Source organism: Palaemon carinicauda, chromosome 13, assembly GCF_036898095.1.
Source record: "Palaemon carinicauda isolate YSFRI2023 chromosome 13, ASM3689809v2, whole genome shotgun sequence".
NCBI lineage: Eukaryota > Metazoa > Arthropoda > Malacostraca > Decapoda > Palaemonidae > Palaemon > Palaemon carinicauda.
The window spans coordinates 128,181,230-128,207,391 of NC_090737.1; the positions used below are offsets into that span (position 1 = coordinate 128,181,230).

The 26,162-nt window shown below is 42.8% G+C and overlaps 1 protein-coding gene across 7 annotated transcripts in view; it reads left to right on the top strand.

Annotated features, from left to right (window-relative positions):
* LOC137652425 (F-box/LRR-repeat protein 2-like) overlaps positions 1 to 26,162 on the top strand; it is an 83,500-nt gene that overhangs the window by 26,360 nt on the left and 30,978 nt on the right. For 6 of the 7 annotated variants that reach the window (XM_068385834.1, XM_068385835.1, XM_068385829.1 and 3 more), the window contains exons 4-7: positions 7,452 to 7,632; positions 12,597 to 13,156; positions 13,344 to 13,592; positions 23,137 to 23,287. In XM_068385834.1, the coding sequence (XP_068241935.1) occupies positions 7,452 to 7,632; positions 12,597 to 13,156; positions 13,344 to 13,592; positions 23,137 to 23,287 (1,141 nt within the window). The remainder of the gene's footprint in view (positions 1 to 7,451; positions 7,633 to 12,596; positions 13,157 to 13,343; positions 13,593 to 23,136; positions 23,288 to 26,162) is intronic. The other variant, XM_068385833.1, reaches the window with a different exon arrangement.

A 26,162-nucleotide genomic window follows, 5' to 3' on the forward strand; every position in this document is an offset into this window, starting at 1 on the left:
CACTGCATTCTATTTTTACATTTCATCTACATATATTCCCTTTGGTCTCTTCCTCTCTTAACTGTCCAATCTCTTCAACTTTGTTTTCATCCAGTTTTCAAGCCTAAAGAATAAATCATCTAGGGTTTTTGAGAAGGTAAAATTTTGCTTATTGGATGAACCTTACAGAGTACATTTTTTCTTGGATATGTAAGTACTGGGCACAGCACTTACGTAAAAGATCCAAATGAAAGTTATGGTTGAAAAAATTATTAAGATTCTTAATGGTATCTACCTTTGAAAACAAAATTTACATACTCATGCTTTTTTTTTTTTTTTTGTATTTTACTCCACATGAACTCTTAATCCTGAATTATCAGTTTTAAATATTTAACTTAGCCGGTGAATATATAATAGCTGCTGCTCCAGCGGCTCGACAGAAAACACACAAAAACTCGCGAGCGATCGCTATGAAGGTTGCGGGTGTGCCCACCAGCGCCAACTATCGGCCAGATACCGCATATGCATGTAAACAAGCCTCAATTCTTCTCTGTCGGTCTGAACGACAAGACGTACCATTACTCGCTGTTAACCTGGAGTTTTTCAACAGACTTGGTGAAGTACTTCATTTTGGTTTGAGCTTTCGCAGTGCAGGTGTTTTATCCTATCTTAAACTCTTGAACTCTCTTTTGGACAGATTTAATTGTTGATGACTTTGGATTGTTTTTTGGACTTTCTTTGACTTTTTCAAAATGGCTGACCCTTCTCAAATTCCTAGATTTCGTAAGTGTAATGCTAGGGATTGCAATAGGCGTCTTCCGAAGGCCTCTCTCGACCCACATACTGTGTGTTCTAATTGTCGGGGTAAAACCTGTCAATTAGGAGATCGGTGTGAGGAGTGCGTGGGCCTTTCGGAATTCGATTGGCTTGAATATGACAAGTATTCTCGTAAGCTAGAGAGAGATAGGGTGAGGAGAAGTTCCTCTAGATCGGTAGATTTTTCCTCTCCCCATGCCCCTGAACCTAATCCTTCCCCTGTAGTAGTTGTGCCTGAACCCTCTACTAGCACTCAGGAACCATCAATGCGGGATATGTTACTTGCCATTCATGCTTTGGGCGAAAGAGTTGAGTCGTTAGCTACAGATCGTAATCAACTCATGGCTGATGTTAAAGAGTTAAAGTGTCAGAGTGCCACAGTGGAAAATCGTGGGAAAGTGATTAGTGCGCAAAGTGTTATCAGTGTTGCGACCGAGGGTTCGTCTGTTCGTGCCTGTCGTTCGCCTAGTCCGGGACCTCTTGCAAGCTCCCAAGCCCAGGGGAGAAGTAATGTCGTACGACTTATGGGTTCGAGAGGCCTTGATCAGCGAACAGACGTTCCCTCTATGGTTTCAGGCGTGTCTCATCAAGACCGCCCCTACCATAAGACGAGAGAGACCATTTTCTCCTCGTCATCCGAAGGCTTTTCGCATAAGAAACCGTGGAGCAAGGTTTCAAGGCCCTTAAAGCGAAAGTCGGTCCCTTCAGGACAGGTCCAGCCTCCTGGTTGTAGCCATTGGGACAGCTCTGACCCTTTGCAGTCATCGGAAGACTGCTCGCCGCCTAAGCAGAAACGTTTCACAGGCTCCGAGAGTCTTGGTGTAGGCAAGGTTTTGCAGTCACAGACGTTACCCTCGTCTTTTACCGCACCCATTCCCGTTGATCCTAAATGGGTTGTACTGCAAGACATGCAGATCAAGCTCGCCTCCCTTATGGAAGACTATTCTGCTGAAAAGGTTCACGATGATCCTCGCCGCTTAGCTAATCGAGATCCTGGCCTTCAGCCGCCAAAACGAGCCTTTGCTCGTCCTGTTGACGTTGGCGTTACTAAGTCACGTCAGTCACGCTTTGTAGAGCCTCACTCGATGCAGTCCCGTGTTGACTTTCAGCCGCATATGGACGTTCAGCCGCTTCCTAATGCTCTTGTTGACGTTCAGGACGTTCGCCAACCAGCGGAGTTGACTTGTTTTGACGCTGAGCGTCAAGCACCGCAGTCAAGAGTTGTTTTGACTGCTCAGTCTAGGCAGTCAAGGCAGTCTCGAGTTGACGTCGAGCGTCCTCCCGCTCCTGTTGTTGTTGACAGTCAGGCTGTTAAGCAGTTACATGACGTAGCGTCCTGGACTGCTACTGATGCACCAGTGCATGTGGACTCTGCTTGTCAAGCATTGCCGCCAAGGCAGGTCTCCCCTTTGCTTGTTACTCAGCAGTTGTCGGACGAAGATCCTTCAGATGAGGACGTTGCTGATCCTCATCATGATGATCATCCTTCAGATGTAGACGAACCTAAGACGGTTCCTCCTTCGATGGACTTTTAAGAAAATCATGTTGATTTTCAAGGATCTTTTTCCCGATCACTTTGTTACCGTTGCTCCTCGTTCGCCACCGTCTGAGTTTGCTCTAGGCTTACCTGCTAACATGCCAGCCTTTACTAAGCTAGTGCTTTCTCGCTCTTCCAAGAGGGCTTTACGACTTTTAGGCGACTGGTTGGATACCAGGAGGAGTTTGGGGAAGACGGCCTTTGCCTTCCCTCCTTCAAAGCTCTCTTCTAGATCGAGCGTCTGGTATGCCACAGGAGAAGTTCTCGGCTTGGGAGTCCCTGCCTCTGCCCAGGGTGACTTCTCAAGCCTCGTAGACTCTCCCCGCCGCCTAGCCATGAGACGCTCGAAGATTAGTTGGTCCTCCTCGGACCTTGACCATCTGCTTAAAGGCGTATAAAGGGCCTTTGAAGTATTCAACTTTCTTGACTGGTCATTAGGAGCTTTAAGTAGGAAAATCTCGTCTGCTGACAGAGATGTTTCCTTACTTATCATGTCATGTATGGATAAAGCCATCCGCGATGGTTCCAATGAGCTCGCCTCCACATTTACGTCGGGAGTCTTAAACAAGCGAGATTCCCTTTGCTCTTTTCTTTCGCCAGGAGTTACTCCCTGTCAGAGATCAGAACTGCTCTTTGCTCCCTTATCAGCGTCCTTGTTTCCGCAACAACTGGTTAAGGATATAGCTTCTTCGCTTGTGCAGAAGGACACCCATGACTTGATGGCGTCCTCTGCTCGCAAAGGGACTCCTTCTACATCCTTTGCTGTAAGACCCAGGATCGAGACTCCGGCATCCAGATTTATCCCGCCCTTTCGTGGCAGAGCTCCCAGCAGGGGAAGAGCTCGTGCCGAGGGAAAGAGAGGTAAGAAGAGAGGAGCCAAGTCCTCACGTGGCAGAGTCTGACTGCCCACAGCCTCAGACAGCGGTAGGAGCCAGATTGAAGAGCTTTTGGCAGGCCTGGGAGAAGAGGGGCGCAGACCAAGAGTCTGTTCGGTTGCTCAGAGAGGGGTACAAAATTCCGTTTGTACGCAAACCTCCTCTAGTGACAACTCCCATAGACCTCTCTCCCAGGTACCGAGAGGAGTCAAAGAGACAAGCCCTAAACCAAGAAGTGTCTCTGTTGCTAGAGAAGGGAGCGGTGGTGAAAGTCTCGGACCTTCAATCACCGGGGTTTTACAACCGTCTCTTCCTAGTCCCAAAGAAGACAGGAGGTTGGAGACCGGTGCTAGACGTCAGTGCGCTCAACGTTTTTGTTACGAAAACAAAGTTCACTATGGAGACCACGAAGTCCGTCTTAGCAGCGGTCAGAAAGGGAGACTGGATGGTCTCTCTCGACCTACGAGATGCGTACTTCCACATTCCTATACACCCGGATTCCCAACCGTTTCTGAGGTTTGTTTTCAGGAATGTGGTATACCAGTTTCGGGCCCTGTGCTTTGGCCTCAGTCCTGCTCCTCTCGTATTTACGAGGCTCATGAGGAATGTGGCAAAATTCCTCCATTTATCGGGTATCCGAGCCTCCCTGTACTTGGACGACTGGCTTCTCAGGGCATCGTCCAGTCATCGCTGTCTGCAGGATCTTCATTGGACGTTGGGTCTGACCAAGGAATTGGGACTTTTGGTCAACCTAGAAAAGTCCCAACTGATCCCATCCCAGACTATTCTATATTTAGGGATGGAGATTCGCAGTCCAGTTTTTCGGGCTTTTCCGTCTGCCACCCGAATAGATCAAGCCCTGCTCAAAGTCCAACTAATGCTGAAGAGAGAACGGTGCTCAGTCAGGAATTGGATGAGTCTCGTAGGAACTCTATCATCCCTGGAGCAGTTTGTCTCGCTAGGAAGACTACACCTTCGGCCTCTCCAGTTCCATCTAGCCTTTCACTGGAACAAGGACAAGACGTTAGAGACGGTATCAATCCCGGTCTCCGAACCAGTAAAGGCATGCCGGAAATGGTGGAACAGCAATATCAGTCTGAGAGAGGGACTATCCCTAGCAGTCAAGAACCCAAACCACGTGTTGTTCTCAGACGCGTCGGATTTGGATTGGGGTGCGACCCTGGACGGTCGGGAATGCTCAGGTCTGTGGACCTCAAGTCAGAAGAGCATGCACATCAACGGCAAGGAGCTATTGGCAGTCCACTTGGCCTTGATGAAATTCGAAAGTCTCCTTCGAAACAAAGTGGTAGAGGTCAACTCCGACAATACCACAGCTTTGGCGTACATCTCCAAGCAAGGAGGCACACACTCCCTCAAGCTGTACGAGATCGCAAGGGACCTGCTCATTTGGTCAAGAAATTGAGGCATCTCCCTGTTAACGAGATTTATCCAGGGGGACTTGAACGTCTTGGCAGACTGTCTCAGTCGGAGGGGTCAGGTGATTCCCACGGAATGGACCCTCCACAAGGACGTGTGCAAGAGTCTTTGGGCGACTTGGGGTCAACCCACCATAGACCTCTTTGCCACCTCGATGACCAAGAGGCTTCCAATCTATTGCTCTCCAGTCCCAGATCCAGAAGCAATACACATAGACGCATTTCTACTAGATTGGTCTCATCTGGACTTATATGCATTCCCACCATTCAAGATTGTCAACAAGGTACTGCAGAAGTTCGCCTCTCACGAAGGGACAAGGTTGACGTTGGTTGCTCCCCTCTGGCCCGCGAGAGAGTGGTTCACCGAGGTACTTCGATGGCTGGTAGACTTTCCAAGAAGTCTTCCTCTAAGGGTAGATCTATTACGTCAGCCCCACGTAAAGAATGTTCATCAAAGCCTCCCCGCTCTTCGTCTGACTGCCTTCAGACTATCGAGACTCTCAAGAGCTCGAGGCTTTTCGAAGGAGGCAGCCAGTGCGATTGCAAGAGCGAGGAGAGCTTCTACCATTAGAGTATACCAGTCGAAGTGGGAAGTCTTTCGAGACTGGTGCAAGTCAGCACCTGTGTCCTCGTCCAGTACCTCTGTAGCCCAAATCGCAGATTTTCTCTTACATCTGAGAAATGTTCGCTCCCTCTCAGCTCCCACGATTAAGGGCTACAGGAGCATGTTGGCTTCGGTCTTTCGTCATAGAGGCTTAGATCTTTCCAACAATAAAGATCTCCAAGATCTCCTTAAGTCTTTCGAGACCTCTAAGGAACGTCGTTTGGCGACTCCTGGATGGAACTTAGACGTGGTCCTAAGGTTCCTTATGTCAGACAGGTTTGAGCCATTACATTCAGCCTCCCTGAAGGATCTCACCCTCAAGACACTTTTCCTAGTGTGCTTGGCTTCGACAAAAAGGGTCAGTGAACTTCATGCCTTCAGTAAGAACATCGGCTTTTCTACAGAAAAAGCCACATGTTCACTTCAACTTGGTTTCCTGGCCAAAAATGAACTGCCTTCTCGTCCTTGGCCTAAATCTTTTGATATACCTTGCTTATCAGAGATCGTAGGCAACGAACTGGAGAGAGTGCTATGTCCAGTTAGAGCTCTTAAGTTCTACTTAGCCCGTACTAAGTCCTTACGAGGTAGATCTGAGGCATTATGGTGCTCAGTTAAGAAACCATCATTGCCTTTGTCAAAGAATGCTTTGTCATATTTTATCAGATTTTTAATACGAGAGGCTCATTCTCACTTGAATGAGAAAGACCGATGTTTGCTTAAGGTTAAGACGCACGAAGTAAGAGCTATAGCAACCTCCGTGGCCTTTAAGCAAAATAGATCTCTGCAAAGTATTATGGACGCGACCTTTTGGAGAAGCAAGTCTGTATTCGCGTCATTTTACTTAAAAGATGTCCAGACTCTTTACGGGGACTGCTACACACTGGGTCCATTCGTTGCAGCGAGTGCAGTAGTGGGTGAGGGTTCTACCACTACATTACCCTAATTCCAATATCCTTTTAATCTGTCTCTTGAAATGTTTTTAATCTTGTTTTTGGGTTGTACGGAAGGCTAAGAAGCCTTTCGCATCCTGGTTGATTTGGCGGGTGGTCAAAGTCATTTCTTGAGAGCGCCCAGATTAGGGGTTTGATGAGGTCCTGTTGTATGGGTTGCAGCCCTTGATACTACAGCTCCTGGGAGTCTTTCAGCATCCTAAGAGGATCGCTGGGCTTCGTGAGGAAGACAGACTAACAAGGCAGAGTAATCGTCTAAGTCAACTTCCTTACCAGGTACCTATATATTTGGGTTTTGTTATGTTATAACTGTCAAAAACTCTAAGCATATACGCTGTAAACTTAATTAACTCTGGTCTCTACCCACCATCATGGGTGTGAATCAGCTATTATATATTCACCGGCTAAGTTAAATATTTAAAAATGATATTTTAATTATAAAAAAAATTTTTGAATATACTTACCCGGTGAATATATAAATTAAAGGCCCTCCCTTCCTCCCCAATAGAGACGCAGCGGGATGAGAAGAATTGAGGCTTGTTTACATGCATATGCGGTATGTGGCCGATAGTTGGCGCTGGTGGGCACACCCGCAACCTTCATAGCGATCGCTCGCGAGTTTTTGTGTGTTTTCTGTCGAGCCGCTGGAGCAGCAGCTATTATATATGTACCGGGTAAGTATATTCAAAAATTTATTTTATAAATAAAATATCATGTTTTGTAAATTCATGTTGCTATAATTAGATCCTATTCTGTGGTAGCTGGAAAATAACTTGTGAACACTTTTGTTATTTAACAGTTACCAGAAAAGTATAGTATTCCGTCGAATTTTGTTATTTGTTTTCTTTACTACTTTTTATTTTTTATACATTCTTACTTCAGTTCCGTAGTAATTTTTTATATAATATAAATTCTAATCTTATGAAGAGAACTTGGTACCTTTTGCTCATTTTTTTTATTAAATGGTATTATCAAGGTAGGATTTTTGGCATTGTGCTTTCTCATAAAATTGTCTTCAGTTTTTTATATCACAATCTTAAACATTGTTTTCTGCTATGTATCTGTTATTTATTATACCTTTTTTACATTAATTTGTGTCCCTACTCTTTCATTTTGGTAATTATGTTTTGGAGTCGGATATAGTGTGATGAAGATGTTAGATCATCTTATGAAGGCATTGGAGAAATTGTGGCACTTTTAAAAGTATGGTATTGGGAAACTATCCTGTAAAGATATGCATCTAACTTATTACAGGAGCTGGATGTAAGTTTTGAGGGACGTTTTGCAGACCTATGGCGGAAGATGTCACATGACACGAAGAGTTTGATGCTCCTGAATGCTGACTGTAATGAGCGTAGTTTTATCAGTTTACTAAAATCTTGTGTCCAATTAAAGGAACTAAGATTAAATGGTTTGGCTCACCTCCTGATGCCAGGTAGATGAACTTTTTCCCTATTCTGAATATTGTTTGTTGGTGATCAGTTTCACCGTGAAGAAATTACTTTTGTGATGTTGTAGCATCTTATTTGTTTTGATATTAAGTAGTCCAGTACAGTACAATACAGTACTTTGCTTGCTTCATAAATCTAATAATACTGTATTCAGCATTTTGCAATTAATGCTTATCAACATGCAATGTAATTTTGTGAATGTCTTTAGAGTTCTTACTAATAGTTATATTTTTCAGAGAAAATTGTAAAATTATTTTGTATCCATTAATCTATATAAAAAAGCGATAAATTTTCAAATGTCAGTAGGCAATATTTCCAGTTTTATTTAAAAAATTAGTGTGGTTAAGGAAAAAACTTTAGGTTAGGAAAGCACTTGAATCTATATTCTTAAATTGAGGCTAATAGTATCAGGGTATTAGCTAATTTTTCCATAAAATAGTTCCAGAAATAAAAAGTTACATAATCAAAGTGTTGCCTTCGACACAAGACAAAAAGAGAATGTGGATCATAGTCACCCAAACACAATTCCCTTGAAAAATATGCATAGTAATTTCTAATAAATCCCAAGGAAGACCTCTTAAAATGTAGTAATATTCAAACACTCTGGATCATATCTTTTTTAAACCATCACAAAAGAGAAACTGAGATGAATATTGAAGGGAAAGAAAATGGAAAATTAAAAAAAAATCACAGGTAAATGTTGATTAAACCAAGCTTCCAGAGAAGAAGCAACATGAACTAAATGTTGATTAAATAGAGCTTCTAGAGAAGAAGCAATAATTCTATTATCAAAATTCCATTTTCCCTATCAAGTAGTACTGAGATATTGAGCTGACCATAACTTCATTCTCTGCTTTCATTATATGAGGCTAGACATTTACATAGGTACACTGAGGGCAAGAAGGAACATGGCAGAAGAAAAGTGACTAGATTTTTTCAGAAGGCACCCAACAATCAATCCTTTTTCTTGGGAGTGAAATTCAGACTTTAAATTTCTCTGAAAGGGTAGGTAGAGAGCAAATAGTACCCTAAGAAAGCGAAACAAAGATATACTGTACTACCACAATCTAAGAGCTTTCACTGGAAGTAGAACCAGTAAACTGTTGTATAAAATGTGAGTGGAATCCTAAAGTCAGACCTAGGAAGATTGAAAGTACATAAAACGTTAATTGATTTTCTAGACCACAGTATCTAGCGGTATGGGGTGGGGATCTTGAAAGTACCGAAGCGATGACGATGAAAGCACCGCTCTGTAGGCCAGTCCATCTGACAGGTTGAAAAGAATCTTTTTTTCATTTCTGCTAGAAGCAGTTTTTTTTTTTTTTGTCATGTATTGAAAGAATGGAAGAATAAAAGAAGGAAATCTCAATAAGGTTCAAGATTCTTTCACTTACAACCTTTTACAGTAATCCTGTTGGCCAACACCCCCATTTGGAGTCCTCTTTACACCCCATAGGGGCAGTGCCATCACTGAACGTTAAGCGGTGCACTGTAGACATTGCAGAAAAATGTCTTTACAGTGACTTTTTGGCCCCCAGCTGCAATCACTTCTTAGGCTTCTACTGTAACCTTAATCTTGCTTCTTTTCTTCCATCTCAATGTCCATTCTTTTAAATGTTCCTTAATACTGCAATTGCTGGGTGGTGCAGGATGGCCTCTCAGACCCCAGTTTCAGGCCTTCTGGCACAAATTCATAAAGCCAACCCAGTCTACCTTTATGTAGTGTTAGCTCTCACCTTTGACAGTTTGTGGGATGACATTGGACGAGGTGCTGCCTATTGATGATGATTGGTGTTTAAAGACCTGAGGGCTGCTCATGATCTGCAGAGGCAAGGCATACGGCAATGTCTTAGAAACCAACCACGTATACATATGATCAGTGTCCAAGTCCCCTTTCCACCTTAGCTAGGACCTTGGAGGGCCGACAATGGCTACTGATGACTCAGCAGGTAGACCTATGAGCTCTACAAACCCCCATCCTTATTAAACAGGGATGGTGAGGTTGTGAACACTAGTAAATAATGTTTGAATTAAGAGCAGGGCTTGAACTTCTGACACATGAATTGTGAGTCAGAGATGTCACCCATTAGGCTGTTATTATACTTCTAATGAAAATTGCTGTTGCCTTCTCTATTTTGTTATTTTGCTGTTTATGCATGATGCATGGCCATCTGTATCCCACTGGACATAAGACTGGTCTTAGCTTTTTAAAGAGGAAAGATTCAAGTGAAGCCCACATCCAAACCTCAATCAGTGGACTAAGAGGTGGTACTGATTTGTAGTGTGGATAATCTTGTCTGTTGTTGTAAAGGTTACTATTTCCCTAGGGTAGCAAAACTGGATATCATTATATGTACTGGGTAGAGAAGGGTTTTTGGATCTCTAATGATGTTCAGATGGGGTTGAACGCAAGTCTCCCCAAAAGAACTTCTTTAAAGGAATTGCACAGCAAATCTCATGTAAATATTGATTTAAGATCAGTGATAACTTGTAAGTCTTTTAGCACTTTAGGATCAATAAAATAGACTGGCATGTGTCAATCTGATGGCAACTTCATCCCTTTGCTTATACAGTACAGTGTAAGGAATGTACCAACAGGTAATATTTTTGCAGACTTGTCCTCTCGCAGTGGGAGGTCAGGCAGAGATAGAAACTGTATTCCAAGAGCTACACCAAATTGTGGTGCAAAGGAATCTTAATATAGGAAGTCGAAAAGAACTAAGTTGATAGAATGAGCAGGTTTCTTTTCAGTGGATCAACCTTTTCAGAGTAAAACTTTCAAGACCTCAAGATGTTTCTTCAAAAATATTTGATGGCAAACTTTTGGCATTCTGATCCCAAGTTAATTGTCTCAATAAGGATACTAGGTTCAATAGGATGGTGTGTGTGTGTGTGTGTGTGTGTGTGTGTGTGTGTGTGTGTGTGTGTGTGTGTGTGTGTGTGTGTGTGTGTGTGTGTGTGTGTGTGTACACTAAGGATTTTATTGAGGTTCACACATCCCACCTTGGATCAAGAATATACAGTAATACTGTATTTCAATCATGAAAGAATCTGTGGTTTGCATGTCCTTGAGAGTCAAGTTATCATTTGTGGGTTTGCTAATCATAAACCAATCTTAATTGGAGAAGAAAGGAGATTGGAGATGCTGGCTGTAATTGGTATGTGTATTAATGGCTGAATTAACAAGAAAGTAAGCTAGTGTATCAGTGCCTGTCATGGAAGACTTAGTTTTTGAGTCTGTTATTAACTTGATTGCCTATTTTTTTCCTGTGTGATTCTACATTATTTGCTGTGGGGGTATCCATGTATAGTAAGGGCTGCAACTACTACTTCTTATGTCTCCCGTTAAGATTTAGAAGCAATTATGGTCATACGAAGATTTCTTATATACAGTAGTCTATTTTTTATAAAAGAGAAGGTCCTTAGATCATCTTAGTCTTTCTTTTTCCAGGTGATTTACATCCATTACAGCTGCTACTAAACCTTTGGTACATAGATCTAATCTAACATGCATTTTTCATCCAATCAGATTCACTACTTGTGCATGTGATGTTGTGACTTCCTATAGGTCAATTATCATATTTGATGTTCTTTATTTGGATAAAAAGATCTGATAGGTACTCTTATTAACCTAAAGTGCAGAAAAAACTGTCTTGGGGAAATTAAATGAGTTGATTGTACCTTCCATTAATGTATAGCAAAGTAATAGCAGTTGTAGCTTGGAAAAACTAAAAAATGGGTTAAATGAAGATAAAATTTTGGGGGAGCCTTTAGCTCAATTTGTGCTAGAAGAGAGAGATTTGCAGACTGAACCCTTCATGTAAATAAAATGATCTCTTCAATTGGTTTCTAGCACAATCTTATGGCTGTATACAGCCTTACGGTATTAAGTTTGTGTATTAGTTTTAAATTGGAATTTTCACCTTATAAGGTTATTGTTAATAAAGTTGAGAACTTTGTAAAATTTGTTATCAACACAGTCTCCTTGCCATTCATGCACTGAAAACTAGCTCCAAGGGGTGTTGGTTGATATTAGCTGCTTTTTGCATGAAAATGTAATTTGTGTTAATTGATGCTTTTTTTTCTAAAGGACCTGTTTGGGGATTTGATACTGTAATTCTGTTATCATTCATTCACTCTAAATATGAAAAAATTTCAATATTTATGTCTTATTCATATCTTGCGAGTAAAATAGTAAAAAATTTGTTCAAATTTCACCACTACAGTATCAACCCCATCATAGTCTGCCAACATATCCTTCACTCCTGGAGAAGTATTAAAATATAAAATTTCTTTCCTAATTGCTATTATGGACATATAAGTTTACAAGGATTGTGAAAGTATTGTGAAAGATATGAGGTAGTGGTTCAAATGCGCTATGCCGGACATATCTCAAAGGAAATTTCAGTTCTTCATTGATGTGTTAAAACCCACATTGCAAACACCGAGGCAAACATATGATGGTCCATCATAAATTGATACAAATCAAAGTTGAATTTGGTTAGTTTGTTTAATCTATACTGTATGTGGTATGGGAGAAAAAGGTTCTTTTAAAAATTGAACCCCTTTAATTTGGGAGAAATAGATAGAAGTTAACCACAAAATTCAGGTTGATATTTATTAGCAGAATTAGAAGAATTTTACAGAGACGAGTTGTTTGCGTTGAACCTTCTAAGGAAAGGGAAAACAGCTTCAGTAGACTTGTTTTCACATCCTGAAACACAGTGATTTCAGATTTTATATTACAGTATACAGTTACTTTACCAACTTCAAGAATTTTGAAAGTTTTTTTTTCTTTCATCTAGTTATATTTGCTTGTAAATTCAACAGGATTCATTATTTGTTGGATAAGTACACTCAAGTAGTTATTACACAAATACGGGGAGCGATGTACATAACTACTGATTCTCTTGGAAATTTTATAGTAATACTTAACTACTTTTCACAGGGAATTTGTTGAATAATCCAGAGGATGTGGAAGTTCTTGCATCAGCTTTGAAACATGTTACACGACTTCATTTGGCCTGTTCAAGATATCTAACTGATTGTCTCTTCAGTCGTCTCATGTCAGTTGTTGGGTCCTTAACCAAGCTTTCTCTGGCTGGTTGTCAGATCTCCTTCCATAGTGCTATATTTAAAAGGTTTTATCCTGCAGATGGGCGAGTACAAGCATCAGACCATGTTCTCACTTTTGACCACATTTTGAATTATATAGAAAAAAATGCAAGTACGTTGAGGGAAATAAGTTTAGGTCGGACTTCAGTGGACAGTGAATCATTGCACAAGCTATCAAAAGTTCCAGGCTTGAAATTAGAGTCTGTCCATTTAATGTCATGTGATCAGCTATCTAAGAGTGGGATTCAGCTTTTGTGTAAGAATCAACAGTTCATCACTGATTTAGATTTGAGTCTTTGTTCAAGAATAACGGATTATGCAGTACTCTCGGTAAGAGATAATCTCCATTGCATCAAGAAGCTCAATTTACGAAGATGCCGTGGGATTACCGAGGTATGGATGTTTCTTATGTTGTAAGTATATTATGTATTCTAACTTGCTCCATAATGGCAAGCATAATAATGTACATATTCTTATGAAATAATTTTGAGGTAGAAATATAATCTGTATTATTTCAATTTTGCCTAATTCTTCAGGCTAGTTTATAAAATTGTTTCAAGTATTGTGTTTAACTTCACAGAATGGCATTAGAGAGTTACGCCAGTTAAAGCACTTAGAAGAACTTAACATTTCTCATTTGGAAGCAGTCTCATCAGAGAGTGTTGAAGAAGCTCTTGGTAAAGAGCCTAGACCAAAATTGAAGTGGCTTAGCGTTGCATCACTTGATCTGGAATGGAAGGCTGTTGCCAGTATTGCTGCAATGGCACCCAACTTGTTGCACCTTGACATATCTATGTGTGTCGCAGGTGTAAATGACAAAAGTGTTCAGGTATTTATAATCGTGTGATTTTCAATTTACAAACTTTTATCTTGAAGGATTGAGTCTTGTCCTTGATGCATTTGTACAAACCTTTTGTCCTTTAAAATGATTGTATGTATTCAGCAGCATGGGAAGTGCCTTTGAATATTTTACAAGGTAACTGGCTGTTGACAGTAGGGATCAACGGGGAAGCCTCGTCCACCTGCCTGTCACAGAATTGCCTGCGACAGGTACAGATATACCGTCGCGCTCCCCCTCTCAACTGTTGGATCTCTTCTTACATTTGTTTGTGAGAAGTGTTGGTTTTTTTTTTTTTCCCCTTTTTATAAGCACTTTCCCTGGTAAGCACCGAAAGGTAAGATGTGGTGAGGTAAATTTTGTTCATTTGAGGATACAATCTTCAAAACCCTGTGTTGTATACCTTTGTGAAGGGGTGACTGCAAGTAGCCGCCCTTTTTGGAATGTTGTTTTCAGTCTTCTGATCATGAAAATAATGAACTCAGAGTGTAATTTGTCTTTGTCTCTCTCTGTGGTAGTTTTCCTGCCTCTAGATGGAGTAATCCATTACTGACTGTCACCCGTCCAGTGTGCCCAGTAGAGAAAATTATTCATCTGGTGGGCTAACCTGGTGCTGACAGTGTTCCACATACGGTGGTTCCATTTGTTAAAGTATTTGTGAGTATTCCTAGTGGTCCCCTTATGACAAAATCCCCAATGTAGTGGTTTGTATTGTACAGTAATGGAGAAAGCTCCTGTAGCTTCCTTCTCAGAGGGAGGTCTTATACCTTTCTCCTCAGGGGAGTGCAGTCATTATCAATTGCCCAGACTAAGACTTCTCTGTGAAGGAAGAATAGTTAATAACAGAAAGAAAAGTCCACCTTGTCTCTTCCACATTTACCAATCTCTTCTCCCTCCTCCATTCCCTTCACCGGACATTTCTTTCTTGAGAAGATAATGACGAAAAATAGTCATGTAGGATGGCCTTTAGCTAAAAGTTCCTTGGGACTTATAGCAATTGCTCTTCTCCTTTGGGACTGATACCTACAGGGTCAGTCAAGCAAGCGTAAACCAGTGTGACAGTTACCATTGTTGCACGAGGGGCAGGTGAGCGGCTCTACTCAGAAAAAACATCAGCACTCAAGGCCAGGGGAAGGTAAGGTGTATGTTTCCACCTTTCTTGTTCTTGCCACTATTATCATTATTATTATTATTACTTTCTAAGCACAGCCCTCGTTGGAAAAGCAGGATGCTATAAGCCCAGGGGCCCCAATAGGGAAAATAGCCCAGGGAGGAAAGGAAACAAGGAAAAATAAAATATTTTAAGAACAGTAACAACATTAAAATAAATATATCCTATATAAGCTATAAAAAATTTAACCAAAGAAGAGGAAGACAAATTAGATAGAATAGTGTGCCCGAGTGTACCTTCAAGCAAGAGAACTCTAACCCAAGACAGTGGAGGACCATGGTACAGAGGTTATGGTACTACCCAAGACTACTATTATTATTATTATTATTATTATTATTATTATTATTATTATTATTATTATTACTTCCTAAGCTACAACCCTAGTTGGAAAGGCAGGATGCTATAAGCCCTGGGGCTCCAACAGGGAATATAGCCCAGTGAGGAAAGGAAACAGGAGAAATAAAATATTTTAAGAGAACAATGGTTTGACTTTGGAGTGTCCTTCTCCTAGAAGAGCTGCTTACCATTGCTAAAGAGTCTCTTCTACCCTTACCAAGAGGAAAATAGCCACTGAACAATTTCAGTACAGTAGGTAACCCCTTGGACAAAGAAGAAGTGTTTGGTTTTCTCAGTGTTGTCAAGTGTATGAGGACAGAGGAGAATCTGTAAAGAATAGGCCAGATTATTCGGTGTATGTGTAGGCAAAGGGAAAGTGCACCGTAACCAGAGAGAGTGATCCAATGTAGTACTGTATGGCCAGTCAAAGGACCCCATAACTCTCTAGCGGTAGTATCTCAACGAGTGGCTGGTTCCCGGGGCAACCTACTACCTGTATGGAGGATTGATCCTTCCTTAGCCTGGTGTGTGTTAGATGACATACAGGACTTGCCTGCCAACTGGCATCTTTGGAGTCAGTTAGCAATTATGGGTTTGGTTTTACAGCCACTTCTACTTTGTCACTGCTTTGTCAGATTCAGGTCAACGGTCCTATCTGAATCGATCTCCTGAATGGTCCGCCAATAGGGGTATTGTTCACTGCATTGCCTTATGCCAATATGGAGCTTACGCATCACCTTGTACCTGTAGGGTCAGTGATTGTGAGCCTAGTGCGACAGCTATCGGTGCTTCATCAGTTAGTGGTGAACAGTCCTAACAGGACTGATCTCCAGCATCATGCAGTAAGCTGATAGTGGTTTTACGCTACTACTCATGCCGATATGGGTTAGTTAGGAGAGAAAAATCTAGTTAATCAGGCCCATCAGGAGGAGCAGAATAATGGAATGTCCGTTAGGCAGTATTCTTTAGTCAGACCTCATGAGGTAAGAGTCAGACTTGTTACTTTTTCTTCTTACTCATGGAAACATGCGCATGTGATTTAGGTCTTGTTTGGTTGTAGACAGTTGTCTTGAAATGGGCACAAGTCTACTTATTAATACTCTGGTACTAAGTCCTTGGAGACCTCACAGCACTTTAACCTCAAAAAAGGGGTTTTGACAAAAACAGGTTGTCATCAAAACCCTTTTTATACATACAACAGTGTACATTACTGTACAGTGCTTGTGCTTAACATGGAGGTTCATTTATATAGGTATGTATTATATGAAATAATAGCAGGTTACATTTTTCAATATTAAACTTAGCCGGTGATCATATAGCTGTCAGCTCTGCTGCCCGACAGAAAAACCTAAGGACAAAATACGCCAGCGATCGCTATACAGGTGGGGGTGTACATCAACTGCGCCATCTGTCGAGCAGGTACTCAAGTACTCCATGTCAACACAGAACCAATTTTCTCTCTGTCGTGCCACTGGCAAGACCTACTAAATACGCTGTTTCTAACTGGATTTGTTTTCACAACTATTTGGTGAAGTACACTATTCCAGTTTTGAGCTTTCGCTATGCAGGGGTTTTATCTTCATCTCAAAACTTGAACTCGTTTTGGACAGATTTAATTATGGTGACAAAGAGAGTATGGACTCTCTTTCACTTTTAAATGGCCGACCCTTCCCTTAGACGGAAGTGTGTTTAGGTTTTTAGTAATTTTGCTTAACACGTTATAGATCTATATATTTTATATCTCTCCGCCTTTATTAGGCCTCTTCGATTAACTTTCCATTTATTATAAACATATAAAAATAAATTTTTATGTTTTGTTTATATGCGACCTTTCCTGATAGTAGGCGGTCCTAACTTGGAACCGAAGTTAATCAACGTTGAGCCCGTTATATCGTATTTAGCCTTTAAAGAATTTAAAACTTTTTAAATTTAATGTTTTATGAAAGAATTTCTTTGATAGTCTCGTACTGTTTTCAAAGATGAACTAACGTTTAGTTTTTTAGACTACGCAGTTGTTGACGTTCAGGACGTTCAACATGCGCTCTATCGTTACGATAGAGATGAGTGTATCACGGTTTCACTTTGCAGTAAGAGTAAACCGATTCTGACGTTTCGTTCATTCTTTCTTAGCTTAAATGGTTTAAATTCTAAATTAAAGGAACTTTTTATTTGGAAAACCTTTCAGTTTTTTCCTTTAGCCAAATAACATGTTTTGACGATATATAATTGGGCTCTTCTCTCAGGTGCGAAATCAAGAGAGAAAGAGAGAGAGAGATAGAGACGGAGGGAGAGAGAGGAGAAAAAACGTTCCGTTCAAGCGGGTAACGTTGTTCTCGTGTTGCTCTCCTCCCTAGTCGCTGTACGGGGAAGAAGGTAAAACGTTTCTAGGGTTTTATTCTTGTCCCCAGGCTATGTGCGGTGAGAGATTGTAAACGTAGTTTATTTGAACTAGTGTTTAGTCTCTTTCCCAGCCACTGAATTCTTTATCTTTATATATGTTTTCTGTTTTTGCTAGTATTAATGAGCTGCATTATACGACTGTTTTCGCAATTACTACCTTTTAATGAAGGGTAGAATTACGTGTTTCATGTAGAAATCAGTAAAAGTTTCGATTTCAGTGAAATAAGTGCAAAACAGAAAATCGAAGTGATAAAGTGATATGCGCAAAGTGTTACAGTGTTGCGTCCGAGGGTTCGTCTGTTCGTGCCTGTCGTTCACCTAGTCCGGGACCTCTTGCAAGCTCCCAAGCCCAGGGGAGAAGTAATGTCGAACGACTTATGGGTTCGTCAGGCCTTGATCAACGAACAGACGTTTCCCTCCGTGGTTTCGGGCGTATCTACCCAAGATCGCCCCACCCACACAAAGACGAGAGAGCCCATTTACTTCTCGGCTGCGGAAGAGGTTTCTCGTAAGAAACCATGGACCAAGGTCTCGCAGCTTATTAAGTGCAAGTCGGTCCCTTCCGCGCAAGTCCAACGGCCCAGTTGTAGCCACTGGGTCAGTTCGGATTCGCTGCAGTCTTCCGACGACTGCTCACCTCCTAAGAGAGGCAAAGCGGTACCGCAACAGGCAGTAACACCGTCTGTTGCCGCACCTGCTGCTGTAGACCCTAAGTGGTCTTTGCTACAGTCTATGCAGACACAGTTAGCATCTTTTATGCAGGAGTATCGTGCGGAGAAGGTTGACGCTGCACCCGTTAGTCTACAACCAACCACGGTTGTGCGTACAGTAGACACTGACGCTACCTGCTCCCGCACTCCGGCTGTGAGAGTTCCACCACCCATGCGCAGTGTACCCTGCCAGCCGCACGTTGACGTTCACAGACGCACGGAACCCTCCGTTGACATTCGCGAGTTACAACAACAACCTAAGTTGTTTTGTTTTGACGCGGTGCGTCAACCTCCGCATTCTAGAGTTGTTTTGACTGCTCAGTATAGACAGTCAAAGCAGTCTCGAGTGAACACTGTATGTCCTCACGCACCTGTTGTGGTTGACAGTTCAGTTGTTGACAGTTCACAGACTGTCAAGCAGTTACATGACGTTGCCTTCTGGTCTGCTACTAATGCACCAGTGCTGTATGTCCTCACGCACCTGTTGTGGTTGACAGTTCAGTTTTTGACAGTTCACAGACTGTCAAGCAGTTACATAACGTTGCCTTCTGGTCTGCTGCTAATGCACCAGTGAGACCCTCACTGAGATAACCTAGCTTTTCTCGGACAAGGTTCCTGTAGATGAGAAAGTGCTGTTCTCCCTCCTACTGATATTCCTTTGAGGACTCTGTCATTTGGAGAGGAGCCTTAAGCTGCTTAGCCTCCTATGGACTTTAATTAAATCATGATGATTTTTTAAGGATCTTCGTCCGGATCTTGTAACTGCTGCTCCTCGTTCGCCTAACGTCAGACCTTACACTAGGCCTAGCTACTTCGAAGCCGTTGTTGTTAAGCTAGTGCTCTCTCGTTCTCCTAGAGAGCGTTACGTTGGCTAGGCGACTGGTTTTTGCACCAGGAGGAGTTTTAGGGATACAGCCTTTGTTTTCCCTTCTTTTAAACTGGGTTATAGAGCGAGAGTCTGATAGGACACGAGAGAAGTTCTCGGCTTGGGAGTTCATGCTTCTGCCCAGATAGACTTCTCAATTCTGGTAGACTCGCCCTGGCGCCTAGCCAGGAGACGCTCCAAGTTGTTTACAGGTCAACTTCTCAACTTTTGTCGAGCCTTTGAAGTTTTGCAGTACTATTATGTCACTCATAACAAGGCTTCCAGGGATGGTAAATGGTTCCGCCTCAGTCGCTAACCCCGTCTGTTGCCACACCTGCTCCCGTAGACCCTAAATGGGTTTTGCTGCAAGACATGCAGTCCAAGCTTGTGTCCTTGATAGAGGACTTAAATACGGAGAAGAACCTGGCCAACAACCTTCCAACCGGTTGGTTGTGCGCCCTGTTGACGCTGAGGTATCCTACTCGCGTCTGCCAGTTGAGGTGGTTCCTCCACCGATGCGACCCAGTGTGGGTTGCCAGTCGCACGTTGACGTTAAGCGACGCTCGGAGGTGGTTGTTGACGTTCAGTGTGTCACTAGGAAGACGTTCAACAACCAGTGCGACCGGATTCAGCGAGTCAGACGTTGCCCACTCCGTTGCCGTTTCCTAATCAGTTTCGGATGAGGAACCCTCTGATGAGGACGTTGCTGAACAAGACGATCAACCCCCAGCCCTGCTATCCATCCAGAAGATGCTGAAGAAGGAACGCTGCCCAGTCAGGCTGTGGATGAGTCTGGTAGGGACACTGTCATCCGTGGATCAATTTGTGTCACTAGGAAGACTACACCTCCGTCCTCTTCTATAACATCTAGCTTTTCACTGGAAAAGGACAAGACGCTAGAAGCGGTCTCGATCCCGGTTTCCGGAAAGATAAAGTCTGGTCTGACTTGGTGAAAGGACTATATCAACCTTAGAGAGGGTCTTCCCCTGACTGTTCAGACTCCCAACCACGTTCTCTTCTCGGACGCATCGGACGTAGGCTGGGGTGCGACATTAGACGGTAGGGAATGCTCGGGATTATGGAACTCGAGTCAAAGGACATGCATTTCAACTGCAAGAAGCTACTGGCAGTACGTCTGACCTGGAAAAGCTTCAGGTCTCTCCTTCAAGGCAAAGTGGTGGAGGTGAACTCGGACAACACCACGGCTTTGGCGTACATCTCCAAGCAAGGAGGGACCTACTCTCTGACATGGTACGAGATCACAAGGGACCTCCTCACCTGGTCAAAAGGTCTAGACATTTCACTAGTAACGAGGTTCATCCAAGGCAACTTGAATGTCATGGCAGATTGTCTCAGTCGGAAGGGACAAATAATTCCAACAGAATGGACCCTCCACAAGGATGTATGCAAGAGACTTTGGGCCACCTGGGGCCAGCCAACCATAGATCTCTTCGCAACCTCGATGACCAAGAGGCTCCCAATATTTGGCTCACCAATCCCGGACCCAGCAGCAGTTCATATAGATGCCTTTCTACTAGATTGGTCACATCTAGATCTATATGCATTCCCTCCGTTCAAGATTGTCAACAAGGTACTGCAGAAGTTCGCCTCTCACGAAGGGACAAGGTTGACTCTAGTTGCTTCCCTCTGGCCCGCGAGAGAATGGCTCACCGAGGTACTTCGATGGCTAGTAGACGTTCCCAGAACACTTCCCCTAAGGGTGGACCTTCTACGTCAGCCACGCGTAAAGAAGGTACACCAAGGCCTCCACGCTCTTCGTCTGACTGCCTTCAGACTATCGAAAGACTCTCGAGAGCTAGAGGCTTTTCGAAGGAGGCAACCAGAGCGATTGCTAGAGCAAGGAGAACATCCACCCTTAGAGTCTACCAATCAAAGTGGGAAATCTTCCGAAACTGGTGCAAGTCAGTATCCGTATCCTCGACCAGTACCTCTGTAACTCAAATAGCTGACTTTCTCTTATATCTGAGGAAAGAACGATCTCTTTCAGCTCCCACTATCAAGGGTTACAGAAGCATGTTGGCATCAGTCTTCCGTCACAGAGGCTTAGATCTTTCCAACAATAAAGATCTACAGGACCTCCTTAAGTCTTTTGAGACCACGAAGGAGCGTCGTTTGGTTACACCTGGTTGGAATTTAGACGTGGTACTAAGATTCCTTATGTCAGACAGGTTCGAACCGCTACAATCAGCCTCCCTGAAAGATCTCACCTTTAAGACTCTTTTCCTGATATGCTTAGCCACAGCTAAAAGAGTCAGTGAGATTCATACCTTCAGCAAGAACATCGGATTCTCATCCGAAACGGCTACATGTTCTACAACTTGGTTTCTAGCCAAACACGAGCTGCCTTCTCGGCCTTGACCAATATCGTTCGATATTCCAATCTTATCGTATGGTTGGAAATGAACTAGAAAGAGTCTTATGTCCTGTAAGAGCTCTTAAGTTCTATTTAAAAACCTTTACGAGGCCCGTCTGAAGCTTTATGGGGTTCAGTTAAGAATCCATCTTTGCCTATGTCAAAGAATGCTTTACCCTTTTTATCAGACTGTTAATACGAGAAGCTCATTCCCATCTGAATGAGGAAGACCAAGCTTTGCTGAAGGTAAGGACACACGAAGTTAGAGCTGTCGCAACTTCCGTGGCCTTTAAACAAATTAGATCTCTGCAAAGTATATTCGACGCAACCTATTGGAAAAGCAAATCAGTGTTCGCGTCTTTTTATCTTAAGAATGTCCAGTCTCTTTACAAGAACTGCTACACTCTGGGACCATTCGTAGCAACGAGTGCAGTAGTGGGTGAGGGCTCAACCACTACAATTCCCTAATTCCATAACCTTTTTTAATCTTTCTCTTGAAATGTTTTATTATTGTTTTTGGGTTGTCCGGAAGGCTAAGAAGCCTTTCGCATCCTACTTGATTTGGCGGGTGGTCAAAGTCATTTCTTGAGAAGCGCCTAGATTAGAGGTTTTGATGAGGTCCTTTAGTATGGGTTGCAACCCTTCATACTTCAGCTCCTAGGAGTCGCTCAGCATCCTATGAGGATCGCGAGGCTCAGTAAGGAAGACGTACTTAAAAAGGCAGAGTAATTGTTCAAGTCGACTTCCTTACCAGGTACTTATTTATTTTATGTTTGTTATTTTGAATAACTGCTAAAATGAAATACAAAATACTTAGCTCATAATAATGTCAACATGTAATGCTGGTCTCTACCCACCCCCCTGGGTGTGAATCAGCTATATGATCACCGGCTAAGTTTAATATTGAAAAATGTTATTTTCATTAGTAAAATAAATTTTTGAATATACTTACCCAGTGATCATAGATTAAAGGACCCTCCCTTCCTCCCCAATAGAGACCCAGTGGGCCGAGGAGAAAATTGGTTCTGTGTTGACATGGAGTACTTGAGTACCTGCTTGACAGATGGCGCAGTTGATGTACACCCCCACCTGTATAGCGATCGCTGGCGTATTTTGTCCTTAGGTTTTTCTGTCGGGCAGCAGAGCTGACAGCTATATGATCACCGGGTAAGTATATTCAAAAATTTATTTTACTAATGAAAATAACATTTTTTTTTCATGTTTATCACTGTATGTATATAGGGAGTGTATAAGTCACTTTAATAGGACAAAATAAAGCCTACGTCAAAAATCGACTTACGTTGGGTTTTATGGAACTAATTAGCAATGTATGCGATATATTACTTTGTTGAAAAATAAATAAAAAAGTTGAAATAATGCTTTAAAGTTAACTAAAACTTTTGTATGGATGACATCATGACATCACCGGAATCATAACACAGTAGTTGTAAATATAATGATATCACTTGAAATCATCAGAATCTCAAAGGATTAATCCAAGATGCAAAGATGGCTTTAAAAGTGGCATAATGTTGTGTGTTGACAAACTTAAAATTTATGTACATTTTCATATAATAAAATATTTACAGTTTGATGCTTATTCACTCCATATTTAGTTATAGTATCTCTTTGAATCACTAATTTTTTCAAGTGTAATAATAAAATATTTTTCTATACAGGCCATCTGCGAGTCTTTAACTAAACTGCAAGTACTTTACTTGAACGGCTGTACAGCAGTTTCAGATATTGGACTAGCTGGTCACGGTTTAGGTCAGAAAGATGTCCAAAGCACTGAACTCTCATTGGAGAACTTTGGCATTAAGGAAAAGGGTAAGTCTGCAGTAAGATGTTTGTTATTTTTATCATATAAAAGTAATATTCATAATATCTAAATTTTCATTTACTGTAATGTATGAAGTATTGTGTAGTATAAAAAAGAAATTATGCAAATTCCTGTATTGGGGATTTTTAGTCACTGGATACAACAGTGTTTATGCTATCACTTGGTGGTCTTATTATGCCCTTCCTAACCTGATCTAGTGCTTGGAAATCTTATGAAAGACCTATAACATTTAGGCTGATCAATTTAAGAATGTTTAAAATTTCACAATGGTATTGAATTAACATTTTTCAATATTTAACTTAGCCGGTGATTATATAGCTGCAACTCTGTTGCCCGACAGACAACTCTACGGTAAAAACTCGCCAGCGATCGCTACACAGGTTGCGGGTGTGCCCAACAGCGCCATCTGTCGTCCAGATACCCAGTACTCAATGTAAACAAAGACTCAATTTTCTCTCTGTCGAGCTATCGACAAGACGTACTTACTCGCTGTTGCTAAACTGGAGTTTTTTCACAACTAATTGGTGAAGTACTTTATTCTAGTTTTGAGCTTTCGCTGTGCAGGGTTTCTCTTCACACAAATCCTTGAACTCTTTTTGATAACGGATTCTTTGTTGATGACTTTTTGATAGCTTTTTGAATTTCCCTTTGACCAATTCAAAATGGCTGACCCTTCTCAAGTCCCCAAATTTAGGAAGTGCAATGCTAGGGACTGTTCAAGGCGTCTTCCGAAGGCTTCTATCGACCCTCACACTGTTTGTTCCAATTGTCGGGATAAAACCTGTCAATTGGAAGATTGGTGTGAAGAGTGCGTTGGGCTTTCGGAATTCGATTTTATCGAATTTCAAAAGTATACACGTAGGCTAGAGAGAGATAGAGTTAGGAGAAGTTCTTCTCGTTCTATTGATATATCCTCTCCTCATGCCCCACAACCTATTCCTTCCCCTGTAGTGGTTGCTCCTAACCCCCCTCCTGGCACTCAGGAACCTTCGATGGCTGATATGATGCGTGCCATCCAAGCTCTGGGTGAGAGAGTTGAGTCCCTTGCTAGTGACCGTAATCAGCTCATGGCGGATGTGAAGGAGCTTAAGTGCAAAAGTGCAGTGGGAAGTGCTAAAGTGCCGAGTGATAGTGTTGTGGATAGTGTTGCGCTTGAGGGTTCGTCTGTTCGTGCCTGTCGTCCTCCTAGTCCGGGACCTCTTGCAAGCTCCCAAGTCCAGGGGAGAAGCAATGTCGTACGACAAATGGGTTCGAGAGGCTTTAATCAGCGAACAGACGTTCCCTCCGTGGTATCGGGCGTATGTACCCAAGATCGCTCCTACCTAACTAAGACGAGAGAGCCCATTTATACCTCGTCTTCGGAAGGTGTTTCTCGCAAGAAACCCTGGACCAAGGTCTCACGACTGTTAAAACGCAAGTCGGTCCCTTCAGCGCAAGTCCAACGGCCCGGTTGTAGCCACTGGGTCAGTTCGGACTCGCTGCCGTCATCAGATGACTGCTCACCGCCTAAGAGAGGCAAAGCGGTACCGCTTCAGACAGTAACACCGTCTGTCGCCGCACCTGCTCCTGTAGACCCTAAGTGGTCTCTACTGCAAGACATGCAGTCTAAACTGACGTCTCTAATGCAGGACTTTCGTGCGGAGAAGGTTGCTGCCGCACCAGCTAGTGCAGTACCTAGCCTACAACCTTCCACACGATCGGTTGTGCGTCCTGTGGACGCTGAGGTAACCTTCTCACGCACTCCAGTTGAGAGAGTTCCGCCACCCATGCGTTCCAGTGTGATCTGCCAGCCGCATGTTGACGTTAAGCGACGCACGGAGGTCTCCGTTGACGTTCGGGAGGTTCAACAACCGTCAGAGTTGCTTTGTTTTGACGCGATGCGTCAACCTCCGCAACCCAGTGTGGTTTCCACTGCGCACCCACATCAGTCCAGACAGTCTGGAGTAGACGCTGTGCGTCCCCGCGCTGCCATGGTTGTTGCCAGCTCACAGACTGGGCAGCAGTTCCATGACGTTGCGTCCGGCTCAGTCACGCATGCACCCGTGCGACCGGACTCAGCGAACCAGCCGTTACCCACTCCGTTGCCGTTTCCTCATCAGTTATCGGATGAGGGACTTTCTGATGATGATGTTGCTGCACACATAGATGAACCACAATCAGAATTGGACGAGCCTAAGTCTACTCAACCCTCTTTGGACTTTAGGAAAGTTTTGGCCATTTTCAAAGAGATGTTTCCGGACCAGTTTGTTTCTGTGGCTCCTCGTTCTCCTCCGTCAGAGTTTGTGTTAGGCATGCCGTCTACCACTCCTGCCTTTACTAGACTCGTCCTCGCACGCTCGTCCAAGAGAGCTTTGCGGGTGATAGGAGAATGGTTGCAGTCCAAGAAGAGTTTAGGGAAGACAGCCTTTACGTTTCCCCCTGCTAGACTCTCTTCTAGATCGAGCGTCTGGTATGCCACGGGAGAAGTTCTCGGCTTGGGAGTTCCTGCCTCTGCCCAGGGCGACTTCTCAAGCCTCGTAGACTCTCCCCGCCGCCTTGCCATGAGACGCTCAAAGATATGTTGGTCATCTTCGGACCTGGACCACCTTTTGAAAGGTATCTTTAGGGCCTTCGAAGTTTTTAACTTCTTAGACTGGTGTCTAGGAGCCCTAAGCAGAAAGATCTCTCCGACAGAGAAAGAGACTTCCTTGCTCATTATGTCCTGCATGGACAAGGCCGTACGTGATGGGTCTAATGAGCTTGCTGCATCATTTGTGTCCGGAGTCCTTAAAAAGCGTGAAAACCTATGCTCATTCCTTTCAGCTGGAGTTACACCGTGCCAGAGATCCGAGCTTCTTTTTGCTCCTCTTTCCAAGTGCCTTT